This window comes from Osmerus mordax, chromosome 15 (genome assembly GCF_038355195.1).
Source record: "Osmerus mordax isolate fOsmMor3 chromosome 15, fOsmMor3.pri, whole genome shotgun sequence".
Classification (NCBI taxonomy): domain Eukaryota; kingdom Metazoa; phylum Chordata; class Actinopteri; order Osmeriformes; family Osmeridae; genus Osmerus; species Osmerus mordax.
Window position 1 is genome coordinate 10,169,043 of NC_090064.1, and position 18,428 is coordinate 10,187,470.

Genomic DNA, 18,428 nt, shown 5'->3' on the forward strand with positions numbered 1-18,428 from the left:
AAGAATTCTGAAAAGACACACTAGCCTAATGCTTAATAAGCATGCTGCATCAAAGATTAATATCCAGAATGCTATTAAAACTCAAGGACAGCCTTGAATGATAATTATAAAATGCAATCACAAGAATCAGCCCAGATTAATTGCAGCCCGCGTTTACCGATTTCCGGAATGCACTTGTCACACTCACGACAAACCCAAGGCACGCACCACAGTGATAACAGTTCATCATCAGCTTACAGCGTATTGGCACCCAATGAGTTTTCCCTCTTCTCTGCATGTATCCTCTGACTGATGCAAGAGAAGTCCATAGTTTACTCTTTCGTTTTGAAACTACACAAAAAGCAACACTTGAGTCTTGTAATAATCACAGCTGTGTTCTCCTGTAGAGCACAGGTTCAGGAATGTACTCATCTCAGATTTCTTTGGTTTTGATTGACTGGTGCTTTTTACTCTCTTAAGTGTCATGAGACACACAACAAGAGTGATGGAAGCACTGACATCCTACTTTTAAAACTCTTGAACATGTATTTGGTTTGCATCATGGGTTGTTATTAATTTGCATATCACTTAACTATATCAATGAAACCACTATAGTAATTTGTTTGCAGACAAAAACAGGTATTTTTTTCATTCAAGTGCCCCAATTGATGATATGATTATTATTGTTTGGATCTTTGAACAGAGAAATTACAAATGTGGCCTGCTTGTAGACTATTCCCCAATGAGATACACAATTAATGCTTGTCAGGATTTTTCTGGCACTGTAACCTTCATACATGGCTCTCACTATACAAAAAAGATGCTTGATATATTAGGATTAACATCCAGAGGATCCTAAATTATGCATGCATGTCCAAATTACCTATCAGACCTAGCCTTGGCGCATTGGGACTCAGTACCTCAATATACCACAGCAACAGAACTGACAACAATACTAAATGGGGATCCTGCAGTAAAGCTTGAAAAGTGCTTGAAAAAAACTTGTGAATCTAGGTGCTTTCTGAAATATAAGATTTTGAAACATTAGATTTGTAAAAATTGTATACAATTGCCTCTACAAGTCATGGCATGTGACACATAAATCTAACAAAGTTTTGTATTTTTCATTCTCAGGATCATTGCAAGATCAAAGACAGGACTACAATGCCTGATATGGTGACATTGCATTCCAGTGTTCAACCAACAATAAGCTTGTTACCATAATTCCTTCGTCATAACCCCGAGTGATTGGATACCATGATAGCCAATCAGTTCTTGCTTATTCTGATGCTCTCCTTTATATGGCCAAATTGGGCCTTGCCTTTTACACCTGGGAATACTGGGAATGTGTTTGGAAGTGCATCTGAAAATGATGGAAGGATACTCCATCGTTCCAAACGAGGATGGATGTGGAATCAATTCTTTCTTCTGGAGGAGTACACAGGAAACGACCATCAATATGTTGGCAAGGTAAAGTTTCAATCACCTGCTTCTGGTTGTTTAAATGCAATCTTGACAATTTAGGGACTGTTGTACTATGCTATTGATGAAGAAAGTGTTTTGTCCGTCTCTTCATAAACGGAGTGACTAAGTTCAGTTAAGTTCTGGATTTTAATAAGTTATTATCAAACTACAGATTGGGAGAGAAAACCAGTCTTCTGACCATAAATGACAACACAACACCAAGCTTATGTCTCAACCAGGTCTCTCTCAGCTCCGAAGGCCGGAGGACCATCTTTTATAGGGCACAAGAATGTAAACATAGATTGTGACAGTCAGGCAGTAATGACGTTTCACCAGTCTCAGAGAAAGAGATTCACTGCTCCCAACACATGACAACTCTCAGACTAGAGAGTTCATAGTTGGAGCTCTCCTTGTAGTCATGACAAGGAACGTTTAGCAGGGTACTTTCTCCTGACCCCGAACATCTATTAACCCTGACACATAGACACAATATACTCTTATTAATAGCAAGCTTACATGAGAACGTACTAACTAGTATCCAATGACTAGTTCTATTGATTAGTGAATAATGTAAGCACACCGGAAATCCCAATTTCTTCCACACTATATACTTTTGCTACACTTTAAGTTGCTACACTGTTTCAAGAAACCAGAAGAACCGTTCACTGGGGTTTAGACAGGTATGCTATTCAACCATAATGCTTAGACAGGGTTTAGACAGGTATGCTATTCAACCAGGCTTTTTATTGTTTGAAAATGTTAGAAGATCTTGTGAAAACGACTGCAGGCTACACATCCTACTATAGCAAGACTCGTGAAAAGTGTTAATCAGTGTTATCAGTTCTTAATCTAGGGAACCTTTAACTCAGAGTCCATTGTCAATGTCAAATAGGTTATTGTTTGTAAAATTATTAAGGGGGCCTCAGTAGATAGCCTACCAAGAAAGAATGTCTGTCGGTTGTGTAAAGGCTTTTTTGGAGTTGGTTTATTACTTTCAGAAATCTTTTCAGCCATTGCCTTGGGACATCTATCACTGGCCTGACTCTAACTCATTAGTATGCATCAATTGTATGTTTCGTTATAACATTTTTGAGTTTTCACATTCTTCTTCACCCAGAGACATATACATGCACATTTAATCATGTTGATTGATCACGAAGTTTGCCCTTCAATAATGTGTGATATCAAGACCTAATTAGACTCAATAAAAGCTGGTATTGATATGCAGGCAACTTATCCTCAAGACAACACCTGTAGCTCAAGAATGTGTCTCCTCCTCACTACTAATTGGTCCAATGAGTTTCTCATCCAAACTACAAGGCAGCAAACACAACGTAACCACTGATCCAGTCATTGCACCCGGGGCTTATGAGTCTACCCTTTCATGGCTTTTCCTCACTGAGGCCTGTGTTAGCCCGACAGAGCCCTGATAAGAATCACGGAAGAGGAAATATTTTCCTGTGCTGTAACCCCTTCAGATCAGAGGAGCCTCTGTCAAGTCACCAGTGCTGCGATAGCACATGGAGACAGATGCGATGGAGAAAGCCGCCGTTATCATCCTGAGGGAGGGAAATGAGGTGACTGCCGACAGCCAATTTTCTCAGAGGAAGCTGGCTTTCATCGCACGCCTCAATCCTGGGAGTAAACAAGTGTCATGTGCAGGGTTGAGTATGGGGATATGACAACTTGCTTGGCAGGAAGCATCATACTGATGCGTTGAAGAGAACAGAACACCTAAAAGAGATGGAGAGAGGGGAGACGATAAATCAATCAAACAGGCCAATGAAATTCACCTCATTGTCTTATGCGATGAGACGACAAAGCAAGCCTGACTATAAAGAGGCTGCCCATTGATGTGTCAGTGACTGCTGCATGCTGGCTTTCTTCCTGGCCCTTTGATGGTCTTTGGCACGCAAGTTCTCTGGCATGACAGCATCACATTCGCCAGCTCTCCACTCACCCAGTGTCCAATATCACTCACTATTAAACTGCCAGTAAGACATGAGGCCTCAATAAATAATAGAGGGAGGGGGAAGAGATGCCCGCATGCTGTTTTACAGAGGAAGCTGTTGCGATCCGTATCAGTAATTCCATCAGTTTCAATCAAGTGTTGTGTGTGAAGAGTGCTAAAAAGCCTGTACTGTCAGAGAGGCACTTACAGGCCCAGCACAAAGCCATCAAAGACCTTGATGGCCTTTGTCGTAAGGAGCATTTAATGGCCTTTGCAGAAGCACTGTGGGCGGGCTTGTTTATTTCACATTTAATCAAGACCACCTCCAGTCTACCTGCAATATCCCTGTCTGACTTGAACTTTATGTCTCACAATAACCATTATCAATCTTAAAAGGGTGACATGAAAAATATCTGCTTATTCTGCGGTATTTGTATTCTTTTTCAAGCAACTTTTATTACTACTATACTGTAAACTTGCAAAACCTCACGCAAAAAGAGGGATGTGAAAAGCACATTACTGTGTTAAGATTTTAAAAAGCTTTCATAAATGTTCTAGATGTTCATGGAGTATAACGATTGTACATTTTAATGTATTGGCAATAACAAAAATGCACTCACACATGGTCAAATTATACATGTCTGATTGCGAGACACCTTTAGTATCTGGCATTGTCTTCACATTATGTAGCTATTTTTCTGGAAGTTGATGATTCATTGTCAGTTATAGCAGATATCTGTATATCTTATGGCCCATAGGACATGTAATTGTCTTAAGTGTATTGGTTGATATGGTGGCTCTAGTTTCATAGTTACTAATAAACATCATCCAATTAATCAAGCCTGTGTAGTGACAAAATATTACCTGAATCGAAACTGTTAGCCTGGTATTTGTTGCCTGACCTGCAGAACTGCATATGTTGGGTCAGGGTAAACGTTTGAGACAGTTCTATGAAAACCAAGTCTTGATGTGTGTTCTTGTGCTGTTACTTTGTTCACATTCTGTTTGTGAGGCAAAGGAAAAGAGAAGAGTAGGAAGCAGATTGGGTAAGAAAGGAGGAAAGAGGGAAAGAGAGACAGAGAAACTATAATGGTTCTGTATCCATTTTGGGTTATATTTTCCTATCTCTGCTCTGCAGCACTATGCAATGCCACAGACCTGACAAGAATTGCCAATGAGTTTGCTGCTTTACTGACTGTTCCTCTGTGTTTGTGCTAGGGGATTTGACTCCTCAAGGTTCTCCTCTGTCAAAGGCTTCGTTTGTGATGCAAGGAGAGCTTCCAAATCTTAAATAAAAACAGTTTCACTGACCAACACATTCTCACTTTTTACATTTAGTCATTTAGCAGACGCTCTTATCCAGAGCGACTTACAGTAAGTACAGGGACATTCCCCCGAGGCAAGTAGGGTGAAGTGCCTTGCCCAAGGAGACAACGTCAGTTGGCATGACCGGGAATCGAACTGGCAACCTTCGGATTACTAGTCCGACTCCCTCACCGCTCAGCCACCTGACTCCCTTACATAAATACATTATATTTTGGAAAACACAATGACAACTTTACAGCACAGTTTTTGAATTCTTTTTTTCAATAATACATTTATGTTGCACCCTAACACACCCTATGTTCTAGTCCAAAACTGAATATCGTGTTGAGCCGTACGTACTGTCTTCGCTTGGTGTTCAACTACACCAGCCTGTCTATGGGGAGTCATATGTGCATATGTTTATATACAAGATATTGGAGCTTGGTCATCTGCATGCTGTATTAGACACAAGAACAAGGAGTGCTTCTGGGGTAGATTGCTAGTTTGCGACTTTACCTTTTTGCTTAAACTAATCTCACACCTTAACCTCTATAACCTGGGCTCAAGGATGTACAGTACATGGTTGAATTGTTGAGTAAAGAAAACAAATATAAACTCTCATACACATCAAAAACGGAAGTACCAACTTCACTTAAAACTCAGAAATGAATGACAGACAGAACGTCCCTGTCTGGAGACTCACAGGCCAATTTGACCCCTAACGGCACCATAGGTAGGGAAAAATGGCTTGACGCTTCTTGTGTTAGTGGAGGGTTAATGGAGGGTATGGTCAACTTCATAATATGCTGGGTAGACAATCTGATCAGGCATTAGGTTGACATACAAAGTTGGTGTACAGAATATAGAGTTTAGGTTAGAAAGGTTAGGTTGTCTAAGTACTGCCCAACTCCAATTAGCATATTTGTTGCTGCCTTTGACAGTTTGGCTATTTGTTCTACCCTATCACTTTATTGTTCATCGGATGAAGGAAAAGCCAAATAAACAACATTTATGAGAGGAAACTGTATAGTAAAATAATAAATGATTAGAGGTAAAATATTTAGATAAAATACTTTAAACTGTGTGTGTATTACTGTAATTTTATACTGTGGTATATCACAAATCCTTTCGAAAACAGGTAAGTCACATCTAATTAGAAGCGTTTCTTGAATATTTAAATTGCCAAAAATAAGTGTGATATCAACAACATGTGGCCAAATGTGTAATTTGATCATATAGAATAAAAATTATTTGTGTTTATGCCTGAGGAAATGTAGAAGTATCAAAGTAGGCCTCTTATGCTTAGATGCTTAATAAGGGAGTCAGGTGGCTGAGTGGGTAGAGAATCAGGCTAGTAATCAGAAGGTCGCTGGTTCGATTCCCGTGTGTGCAAAATGACATTGTGTCTTTGGGCAAGGCACTTCACCCTACTTGCCTTGGGGAGAATGTCCCTGTACTTACTGTAAGTCGCTCTGGATAAGAGCGTCTGCTAAATGTAATAATATGTAATAATAATTTACATGTAGAATATCCTAAAAATAACAATGTTTTAAGAGTAACATTCTGTCACATTCAACTGAAAGACACACAGACTTTTTTATCAACCAAATTATAGTTGCATTTATAACCAAATTATAGTTGCATCCATACAGGTTGGCTATGCATATTTGCTTTATTTGCTTTGCTGATCTCAATTTTCAGATTGAGGAAAATAATTAGTTTTCTCTCAGTATGTTGATATTAATATTCATAAGTAATTGAAGTACATTTAGAGTCCTGCTCTCCCTGTCATTCAGAATGTGAGCCCATGAGATATGACTCCAAATATATCTACTGACACACAGTACATTAATACGTTTCAAGCCAGTGTCTGCAGCGTTTTGCATATATTACTATTCCATGACAGTCATACATTACTTCAAGAATAAAATAGGTCATGTATGTATTTATAAATAGTGTGTGTAAGAACAGTGTGAGACACTGTTTGACATATATATGTACGTATATAACATTGTTTCACACTGTTCTTACACACGACCACAGTCATGGTGTTTTTTGAGAATCATGAGTAATTTAGCTTTTCCCTAAGAAATCATCCGCACAGAGTAATTATTTTGATTAGATTGGACATCTTGTTAAAGAAATAGATACTTGAAAAGGCAGAAGAAGCATTGCAATCAGTTTGACAGAAGGACAAGCTTTTTGAAGCATGCAATCATGTTGCTAAGAAACAGGTGGTTTTAAATAATTCAGGTTTTCTGTAAAAATGGGAGTCCAACCGATAGCATGACAAAGCCAACACAACCATATGATTGTGAAAAGTATAAAACACAAATAAAAATATGATAGAGGATTTTGAATGAACCCTTGAAGTGTTCACATTTTTAACTTTGACTCATTCAGCTTTGATCATTATGTCTAACCAATACTCTCAAATCCACAGCTACACTCCAACATGGACAAAGGGGATGGTAACATCAGGTATATTCTTACCGGAGACGGGGCAGGCTCTTTGTTTCTGATCGACGAGAAGTCAGGGGACATCCATGCCACCAAGAGGCTGGACAGGGAGGAGAAGGCCATGTACACACTTCATGCCAAGGTCGTGGATCGAATCACAAACATTGATTTGGAACCTGACACAGAATTTAACATTAAAATACATGACATCAATGACAACGAGCCCAAATTTGCCAAGGAAATCTACTTTGCAAATGTTGCTGAAATGTCAGATGTTGGTAAGTAGAGGATCATTTTACAATGCTTGGATCCAAAAAAACAAACTAATAGTACTGCAGACCTTGACTTTCAAAACTTGAAATGTATGAGTGATGATCTTTAAAAACTAACTATGCTGAACCGGCTGAAATACTAGGATATTGAAGTTGTGTGTCACTTTTGTATGAGTGCGGAATTGTTAAATCAGAGTTATTAATTCTGAAGCCCCTACAAGTATTTTTGTGTGCAATACTGTAAGTATTGAACTTTTCAATGCTGACAATGTTGTTGTTCTACAATGTTAATTCGACATGTACATATCATCTTTAGTGAATTGTGATGCATTTTTGGAAGCCATTCTCAACATTTTAGATTTGGCTTCTTGCCCTCTTCTTCAAGTAATATTAATTGTATGTAATAGTTCAATGAATATTGCAAAGTGTTGTTGACCTGATCAGAAAACTGCCGTAGCTCAGATGGATGTAAGCATTTTAAGATGTTCATGGTCAGATACAGTATATCATGTTAAAATGTTGCCACAAAGTGACTAGCCATGCAGGATGTACCTGTTTGTTTTCCAAACACAATGTGTAAACTCATGTACAGTACACTGTGCCTTCATGCTGTTCATCCATCATCAAGGCAGATAGCAATGTCGTGGGATATGGCATGTTTGAGGATGGCAGCTGTAAATTGCTATGAAATAGGCCCTGCCAAAAGATACAGTAGGTCACGGTCACCACACAAGTAACAAATAGCCTATGTGTTGAGCATGAAAAAACAGTTTAATCAAAGCATTCAACTATGAAATGTCCACTGCACCCCTTTTCTGTAATCAATTCGGGGTGTAAACACAACAGATGTTCTGGCTCTCATTAGTATGCTTGAAGACAGTCAAAACCCAGCCAGGACATTGCAGAGGTCTCCAGAATGCCAAGGGCATGCCTTTACATGGCTGCACAGGCAACGTCTGGCTGAAGCACACCAAACATCTACATTGTATTTCTACTAGTGGTATACAATGCTCCTAAAGCACAGTATACCGGTATTTACATTTCTACCCATTACTTACTTTTGTTTCACTTGCAGCTCTCTAACATATTTTTGGAGATGGAAACACTGAGGGCTTCATTACAAAGCTGTTTGAAACAGTCTCCAGTCAACACAGATGTGAAGCCTACCCTTGAACTACTGTTGTTCAGTGGTTGCTTGGATATTATTATACATAGCATCTTACCTTCTGTTCATCCACAGGGACATATGTTGTACAAGTCACTGCTACCGATGCTGATGACCAAACCTACGGGAACAGTGCCAAGCTGGTGTATAGCATTCTGCAAGGACAGCCGTATTTCTCTGTGGATTCTGACAATGGTAAGTAATCCAAAGGTAATGGGCCTGCAAGCACTTCTGTTTCTGTCAGTTCTGTGTATGTATTATCCCCTACTTCACTCTGCAAATAGAAGCCTTGCAGTGCTGAATGTACTGGGTTTGTTCTTAAATTTGAGATGGCTTACTCAGTCTTGTTAATGGGGTGGATATTTGTATTTTGGTGTATTTTGGTTTCAGATGGTTTAGTATATGAGTTAGATTAAATCTAAAATAAATATTCCCCATGCAATGATGCAACATAAAAACGCACCGACAAAATCTGATCTGTGAGATAAACACATAAATTCACAGTTTAGGAAATATCAATAATTAAATATTTTGCTTCTATCAAGGCACTATTCGGACAGCTTTACCTGGTATGGATAGAGAGGTGAAGGAGAACTACCAGGTGGTGATCCAGGCCAAGGACATGGCTGGACAGATGGGTGGGCTCTCAGGGACCACCACAGTCAGCATCACCCTTTCAGACGTCAACGACAGCCCTCCTCGATTTGCTAACCGTGAGACCTCGTTCTTATTTATTTTGTAATGGCTACTAAAGGCATCTACAGTACTACTACTCGACTGTTTATAACTTGCATTAATCTAGTACTCAATCAGTCTATAAAGAAAATGTTAGAAATAAAACCTATCCTTTTTAATGAAGTCCCAAAACCAATGTCAAAACAAATGTTGGACAAAAATTGCCATAAAAGCAACAGCAGTTCACTGAAGCAAAAATTCTCTCAAACGACCCAATACTTAAAGCTTGGTTTGTCTCCAAAGAGGTGGAGGAACTAACATACTGAATAAACAAAGATACTCAGACAGTACCCCATGGCACAACAACTCTGGAATTGAACGTTTTCTTTTCCGCTTGTTTTCCTTAGACACATTCCGTCTCACCACTTTGGAGTCGGCTGAAATTGGAGGAGCAATAGGTCGCATCAAAGCGGAAGATGCCGACGTGGGCCAGAATGCTGAGATGGAGTACAGCATTGTTGGTGGAGATGGACAAGAAATGTTTAGGATTGTCACCGACCAAGCAACACAGGAAGGCATTATTACAGTTAAAAAGGTAAACCTTTACGTTAGTCATCCAGTTGGATTTTAAGAGAGACCCCTCACTTTTTCCTGAGTGATGTCAGCATCCTGAGATTGCACTTTTTTTCTGAAAAGCTGTTATTTTCAGAATTAGACTCATTCTGTATCATTATCTCTGTGAAAGTGGCTTAATTATTTTCAATGTCAAGAGCTCCTTATTGCTCCTTGGATTTTGTGAAAGAATCTGAAAGACTATTGAAATCCAGCTTTAGCTTCTCTCCTCAGAGCCAGGTCAGTCTTTTCAGTTCCTTAGCCAATTATGCAAATAGCTGAACAGACTGAGATTATAAGGGACACCCTGATATCATTCCTTTTATGTACAAAGGTGTATTGGATGAAGTACTTTGACTTGCAAGTTAATAAATCTAGATACTCCGCAGAGTGAACACGATAATGCAGTGTTGGAAATAGGCAAGAGCTCTCTTTAGCACTCTCACAAAGGTGCTGGTGATATGAGGATTCTTCTCTTGAAGCGGGCTCACAATTCAGCATACAGTATTATAGATGAAAAGTTTGAAAGTTTGAAAAAGATATCTTGCTATTTCTAAAGAGCAGAACTTTACATCACAGTGTTGCATCTGTTGGGCATGATGTGAAATTCAAGCAAAGATTAAAAAAACAACAACATAAAAACTATGTTATCTTCATTTCTGTCTCACAACATCAGCAACTGGATTACGAGACCAAGAGGATGTATGTGTTCAAAGTGGAGGTAAAGAACACTTATCTAGACTCACGGTTCATCCACGGGCTGCGCTTCAAAGACGACGCCACGGTACGGGTGACAGTGGAGGATGTGGATGAGTCTCCAGTGTTCAGCAGGAATCCTTACATCCTGGACGTGCATGAGGATACGGCAGCAGGCAGCTTTGTAGGGGTGGTGTCTGCCAGAGACCCTGACGCAGACAACAACCAAGTCAAGTGAGTTACCCAAGACCCAAACAGAACAGGTCAGGTTCAGCAAGTCAAGTGAGTTACCCAAGACCCAAACAGAACAGGTCAGGTTCAGCAAGTCAAGTGAGTTACCCAAGACTGAAACAGAACAGGTCAGGTTCAGCAAGTCTTAATTCTGATGGCGTACTGCTCTATTGAAATGTGCTCAGTACAAATCAACAGTAATGCCTTCACTCATGACACCTCTTGTAGCTGCACGGCAGAAGGGTCTTGCGTGTCATCTTTGCACATCTAGTTAGTTAGGGTTAGGGTTGTATTACCTTACAATACTACATTGAAGATGAGCGATAAGGAAGCAATTAAGAGTGATTTATTTGTTTACTAATTATTGAAAGACATTTCCTTGAGTTGAAGGTTCAGGCAATGATGTGATTGCTGTAATTACAATTGTTCATGACCCAAACCCATTGTTCCAGCACCAATTTGTCATGATAAAGAAGCAAATGGAAACAACAGGAAAACTATCCGCCGCACAGCCTGTTCACAATTCAAAGTCTCCTCTTATCACGGCTTTTTTGGGTGGAAATGTGTCCGCTTGGCTAAATCTAATCCATCAGTGTAGCCGTGTGTCAGTGTGAGGAGGGAAGAAAAAGCAAATTATTCATGGTCCCTCCTGGTGATTTCCCAGTGGAAGATGGCGGTCCTGTGAAGTGAATACAGACACTGTTTATTTCCCAGAATTATGTAAGCCTGGCGAGCAGCAGCACAAAGTCAAAGTGAAAGGAGTCTAATTTGCTCTATCGATTCACACGGCTCTGCTCTGCCATTCCACACATATGGCGCCTGTCTGTCTCCAACATGAAGATATGCCATTCTCTGTTCAGGCCGCATGCAGTATTGTGTTCCATATTCAAATGTCAGTGGAATATGTAAGTTGACAATGATAAATGACAGAGCAGTATGAAGGACGTGATATTTCCCGACAAAGCAAAGATGCATGCTTTTAGATCCAATGCTTGAGACATACAAATGTAATTTGTCCTGTATAGTCTTTCAGTGTAATGATATCAAAAACCACTCGAGAAAACAGAGTAGTAAGACAGAGAGGGATGTTTTGAGATTTCAAAATGTAGAGATATCTTTGGAATCTATGTCTGTCTTTCAAAAAGGTTTTTCCTTTCTGTTCGCAGGTACTCTATAGACCGCCATACAGATCTGGAGAGACTCTTCAACATAGATTCTATCAATGGCACCATTACAACACTGAAAGGACTGGATAGAGAAATGTCCAAATGGCATAATATATCTGTGGTTGCAACGGAAATCAGTGAGTTTATTCTTCTTCTTTTATGAACTTTACTTTGACAACAATCTTACAATAACAATCTGATTGTTGTCTGTTTACCAATATATGTTTAATCACTGTCCAGATAATCCTCGCCAGACCACTCGAGTCCCAGTTTTCATCAAGGTCTTGGACGTCAATGACAATGCACCTGAATTTGCCAAATCATTTGACACGTTAATCTGTGAGAATGTCAAAGCAGGACAGGTTGGTTTAAGATGTTTGTTCATGAAATAGGATAGGGGTTATTGAACATTACACATTGATTGAAACCAGCAGTCTACCAATAGCACAATAATGCAAAAGTTAAGTATTAGTATTTAAGCCTCGAGACGTATGTCTCCTCATTTTTCTGTTGCTTTTCTGTGTGCAAGGCTGAACGAAAAAACATATTATATGCATATTTACCTTTATCACCAGATTATTCAGATGATAAGTGCAGTGGACTCCGACGAACCCCTTGTTGGACATAAATTTGCATTCAGTTTAAGCAGCCCTAATCCAAACTTCACAATTGTTGACAAAGAAGGTAAGCCACTTCTTTGACACTTTACTGTAGGTTGTACAGTTATCTCAATTAGAGGGAAATTATTACAAATCACTTTGGGTTTACATTAAATCTGTTATCTACCAGAGAGAACACTCACTTTGAGACAACATGAGTACTGCATGTCTTTAATTCATCTTTCATGATAAAAACATGACTTGATTGGGACAGTGATTGATATGGGATGTGAGTGTTCACTAAACAAGACAAAAGTAAAGTTTACTTGGTAATGCTGTTCAGGACAGAACTTTCCCTGAGTTGCTAACATTTTTACTCTGCCCCAGACAACACGGCAGCCATTTTGACACGCAAGGGAGGCTTCCGGCGGCGAGAGATGAGCGAGTACTACCTGCCGGTGGTGATCTCAGACAACCACTACCCCATCCAGAGCAGCACCAGCACTCTGATCGTCAGCATCTGTGCATGCGACAGCAAAGGCAACAAGCAATCATGCAACTCGGAGGTGCTGCCATTCTCTGACGGCCTCACCACCGGAGCCCTGGTAGCCATCTTGCTCTGTGTCATCATCCTCTTGAGTGAGTAGTAATCCTGACTGCCGCTGAAATGTTGGAGTCTTTTGTATATTCACTCTCACATGCAGTTTCTGGTGCATGGCAAACTGATTAATCCGAATTATGAGTTTTTGAGTTTTGTTCAGCTGTCATTTTCTTCCACTATTTCAGATTCCTTTGTAACTAAATTGGAGAGACGGCCAGGTCCTCAGTTAACTCTGCTGTTCAGAAATGCTATGACTATCTACACTGGTCTTGTTTTAAACACATGAAAATAGGACCCCTCAATAGGATATTGCTTTACATATGCCTTGTTTACATACCTGGAACCCACCCCCCCAAAAAAATAATAATAATAATAAAATACAAATAAATGGTGCAGTGGATGAAAGCTGCTTTCATTAGTGGATAAATCCACTTGACAAAAAGGTCTTTGTGTGTTTTCCTGCTAAAGTAGGTCGAATGCTATTTCCTGACATCTTAAAGCACCACTTCAGCCCCCTTTGTGAGCTAATGCAGTATGTAAAAGCACACAGACCAAAACAGCATGGTACAATTTACATTTCCTCAGCAAAAAGCAAAAATATGTTAGTGCATATTTTCAATGGCACATCAATAAATAATGCTTTTCAACAATCGTTGAACCTCTTGTGACCATGCACAACCTCGCCCCTGTCTGATCATCATACATCTCACTTTGCATGATGATGCCATTCATTTACAGTATACCACAGAGTCATCATACTGACCTAGTGGCAATAATGATACCCCTGAAAGTGTGTGGTTGGCTCTTTGTGTGTGTGTGTGTGTGTGTGGGTGGTGGAGGGTTTTCACACAATGTACAATCCTTAACACAACATTCAATCTGATCATCCTTTAACAAGTCCTTGTTTCCTGGTTACCATCTGCCTATAATCATGCTAACAATCTAATCCAACCATAACTGATCCGGTGCTGGCAAATTAAGTATTGACATCCTCACCCCCCCTTGCCTGTCCCTTGTCAGTTGTCTGGTGCTGGAGAAATCTGCTCACGCAGATTGAGTGTGCTGAAGGTTGAACCCCATGCTCGCCTCTTGAGCGAAATATCATGACATCTGCTCATTATCCAACGCTCTTCTCGCTTGAACCCCTCTGACAGACTGTCTCATTCACCTCCACTCGCCTCCAACAGGCTGGGCACTGAGCTGGAACGTCTCCTCACCGCTCCACTCCTCTCCTCCTCCTTCTCCTCCACCTCCTCCACTTCATCGAAGGATTTCCACGCCTTGCCCTCTCCACAGTAGGGGCCGGTCCGAAAAATAGTCTCCTTCCCACAGAGAGAGCTTTGTAATTAACACCTGGGTGGGAGACAGGCAGAGCACTACAACAGCACCCGCTGAGAAAGACGGGGGGCCCGGGAGAGGCTGTTGAGGAGTAGGGAGGCGGGGTGTTGTAGCCTGTGCCAAACGTGGAGAAGAGGGATGGCTGCTGCCCGTTTTTTTTAAGTGATACAAGACTCTCCCACATACGAATGTAGTCTCTGGTGTTGAGTTCTGCTTGTGATGTGACCTCTGATTAAAACAGCCAATCGTCTTGCTGGACACTTAAGGAGAATAGGCATAATGAGACGTTTAATTGTGTGCTAGGGTATAGCGGAACTTTAACACAGTTTTTTCGAGCGACATGACTGTTGCGAAGTGACACTGCAGTGAATGAAGAAATGTGGAGCGGTTTTCTCCTCTGAATGTTTTACATCAGGAAGTGTGCCCCAAAGGCAATGCTGTGGAGCTATTTGTAATGGCAAATGTTGCTTTTACTCCTATGTGCTCTAGGGATAACACTTGTTTCTAAGCACACATCTATGTTGTCTCATAGCAAGCCTTCCCTCCCCTCTTCTTTCTACCATTTTCTCATTCTCCCTTTCTCTCTCTTTCCCTTCTCTCTCTTGTATGTTTCTGTAGTGATCGTGGTGCTGTTTGCCTCCCTGAAGAGGCAGAGGAAGAAGGAGCCTCTGATCATCTCCAAAGAGGACGTGAGAGACAACGTCGTCAGCTATAACGACGAAGGGGGCGGAGAGGAGGACACTCAGGCCTTCGACATCGGCACGCTGCGCAACCCGGAGGTGATGGATGCTAACAAGCTGCGCAGGGACATCATCCCTGAGATGCTGTTTCCATTTCGGAGGACATCACCTATAAAAGATAACACAGACGTCAGAGACTTCATTAACGGTCGGCTCCAGGAGAACGACTCCGATCCCACTGCGCCACCTTACGACTCCCTTGCCACCTACGCATATGAAGGGAGCGGGTCGCTGGCCGAGTCCCTCAGCTCGCTGGAGTCTTCTGCCACCGAGGGCGACCAGGAGTATGATTATCTCACCAACTGGGGACCTCCGTTCAAAAAACTGGCCGAAATGTATATCGGGAAGGACTCGTAGAGAGCGACTTGTGTCAAAGGTCACAATATCGCACTTCTCTCGTGTGCACACACACATACTCCCTTCAAGCCATCGATGTGGATGATAAAGTAGATAGAAAAACATTATCTCATAACTGTTGACAGCTCTCACAGTTTTACTGTTTTATGGTCCTTATCAGTAAAGATGCCTTTGAACTTTAGGAAATTTGTGTGACCAATGGTGTGGACAATGTGTTTTGTAATTGGGGAGACCGATAGTAGTATTGTATACTATTAATGTTTATTGAGAGGGACAATTAACAAAAAAATAGCTTTTTCTGGCAAAATAAATAAAAAAAATATGTACATGTATGAACTGTTTTTAATGATCGACCATCATTTATTGTATTTGCTATCTTTGTTTGACAAACATTGTTCATGTGAATGGTTGGTGAGGTAAATTGTCAAACTGTGGATTCATTTAATCATAATAGGCGTAAAATGTAATGAGGACTGTACATTGTAGGATTTGTCATACACTGAATTCTCACTGTTTGGATGCCATGTCATATTGTTTTATATTTATATTTTTATACTTATTTTATTAATAAAGTTTCGAGAGAAAACAAACCCGTAAACATGTTGGTGTATGTCTGAAACTGCATCTTAAATGTGTATTAAGTAGCTCTTTTAGAAACACTTTACACTATGGTTTCATTAAATTACATGGCAATAGCCTACCTATAACAACATAGCAGTTATACTTAATTTCGGTTGGATGGTCTGATATATTTTACAGGTGAAAGTTGTTATGGGAGAGGATGATCTTTCCAAGGGTAAGTGGATATTTACATGTATGTTGTTTTGGAACACAGCCTTACCCCTTACACCCTTCCCCCACACTTTCTACACTTTTGTAATGACCTACGCCATCTGTTATTTCAGTTAGTTACATAGGAATTCCAATGTCTGACAATTACCTACCTATTAAATACCTATACAAAACATACATTTTTTGACTTTAGGTATTGCATGGGTAGTCAATGTTGCATTGTGACCGTAATGTAAAGGCTTACAGTTTTTTATATAATCCTTCTATAATAAGTCTTCATTCCAATTGAAGTGAAATGCCGCATTGAAATGCCATATTTTTGGGAGATATCAATGATTTATTTCTTAACTTAATCTCCATGGGACCAGCAATGGAAAGCTTTGGGAGTAAAAATGTGAATCTTTCGTATTAGCCTATCCTCTTCAAACAGGCTTACCCCTCATACCAAACACTACAGTATCTGTTCTGCTGAACCATTGCATGCAACCTTATCCCTGAGCCTGACCTATTAATTATCTATGAAGGGAATACATATGATTATTGGCAAATGTTGAGCAATCTTAAGAAGTGTCACGCTTTGTCTGAAGAAAAAACATATTCTTACAAAAGAGAAACAAAACAAGACAAGCTAACCTTGAAACATCTAATTTTCCTCATTTTTTGTTGGGAGAAAAAAAGAGCATTGTCCATTTGACTGATATCTAATCAGGAATCAGCTTGGGGTGATGGAACAGGCATGATCAAGCTGTGACTCAAGAGAAGGAAGATAAGAATAGAGTGCTCCGTTCTACCATTCAACTTTCCTCTGACAGATACTCTGCCCACCACATAGATACTTTCGTTTGTTCATTTTTTTTTATAATCGACACTGCTTAACCATTTAATGGTGTATTTATAAAGTATTTACTAGAAACGCCTATCTTTTAAATGCATATATTTAAATGTAGTTACCGAGTTATATGTTTATAGATATAGTAGATGACGGAAATCAAATTCAATCTTGCCAATGCAGAACACTCTTTGAAACAACATTGAAAATCAAGGACAGAATCATGAAATAAATCTCCTCCCATAGCAGCCCAATCTAAACTATGATGATTATTAGTTTTAGTACAACTGTAAATGCTCATTCAGTCTGAGAACTTGTTAACAATTAAGGGCATGTTCAGATATTGTATCCAATTGTTTCTTGTTCTTTGAAAATATGTACCACTTAGTATAGCATTAGAATTAAAAACTGTTTTACAGCAATTGATTTCAAACATTGAAATGCCTTTTCTGTTTCCTTTGTATGTAAGAAAACTCTATATACATTTGCAGAAGACTGAGAAGAACAATGTGAACTACCAAATATTACGATATCATGACACTGTCCCTAACAGCTACCTGCACACTCACTAAACATGAACACAACATCTCCAATGTTGTCTGGAGCCAAACAATTCACTTTTAACATTAAAAACAACATACATGCAACATAACATAATTAGGTAGTTGTAGTTGTGATGCAGTGTCTTGTCAAAGAAGTCAATTTGTTTGATATCTTGCTGAGAAAAAAGGCACATGGGGAACTATTCACAAATTGGCGTTTTCACATTCTGTTTTGAACATACCAATTTGTGTGCAATGAGTAACACCACAGGTTACAATAATATGATTTACAGGGCATGATCATAAAGGACATGGTTCAGATTGCTTGAAATCATGATATCAAGCTGTTAACTCCAATAAAGATCGGTCCCCACTCTAGCATTTTCTGGAGATGAAAGAAAGAAGAGGACCACATTTTAAAGAAGCCGTGACTTCAGGGAGATGTGGTAATCATTTAATCACTGAGTTAATGGCGCATCACGTACATGTTTCACATGGTGTGCTCACCCAACTGAAATGACCCGTGTGGAGCGTTGAACTGTGGGAAAGGGCATCTCTCCTCAGGGTCTCAGCAAGATATCAAAGACAGGAAATCCTCTCTCTCTCTCTCTCTCTCTCTCTCTCTTGATTCTCACCCCCAGGCATAAGTGGAAG

General features: G+C 39.9%; 1 protein-coding gene across 2 annotated transcripts; it reads left to right on the forward strand.

Annotated features, from left to right (window-relative positions):
- The first annotated feature begins 1,236 nt into the window (after positions 1–1,236).
- cdh10a (cadherin 10, type 2a (T2-cadherin)) lies at positions 1,237–15,611 on the forward strand. 2 transcript variants are annotated; one of them, XM_067251290.1, is made up of 11 exons: positions 1,237–1,449; positions 7,143–7,437; positions 8,672–8,791; positions 9,142–9,309; positions 9,679–9,866; positions 10,560–10,813; positions 11,977–12,113; positions 12,217–12,338; positions 12,552–12,660; positions 12,963–13,214; positions 15,133–15,611. In XM_067251290.1, the coding sequence occupies exons 1-11, from the start codon at positions 1,237–1,239 to the stop codon at positions 15,609–15,611; spliced, it is 2,337 nt and encodes a 778-aa protein (XP_067107391.1). The 2 variants fall into 2 exon arrangements, with proteins under 2 accessions (XP_067107391.1, XP_067107392.1); XM_067251291.1 differs by lacking the exon at positions 8,672–8,791 and having other exon boundaries at positions 1,381–1,449.
- Positions 15,612–18,428: the final 2,817 nt, after the last annotated feature.

Excerpts from the sequence above, each read along its gene's own strand:
- cdh10a (XM_067251290.1), top strand. The coding sequence starts at position 1,237 with ATGATAGCCAATCAGTTCTTGCTTATTCTGATGCTCTCCTTTATATGG. Across the intron at positions 9,867-10,559 it reads GCATTATTACAGTTAAAAAG|CAACTGGATTACGAGACCAA; the intron begins GTAAACCTTTAC and ends TCACAACATCAG. Across the intron at positions 12,114-12,216 it reads TGTGGTTGCAACGGAAATCA|ATAATCCTCGCCAGACCACT; the intron begins GTGAGTTTATTC and ends ATCACTGTCCAG.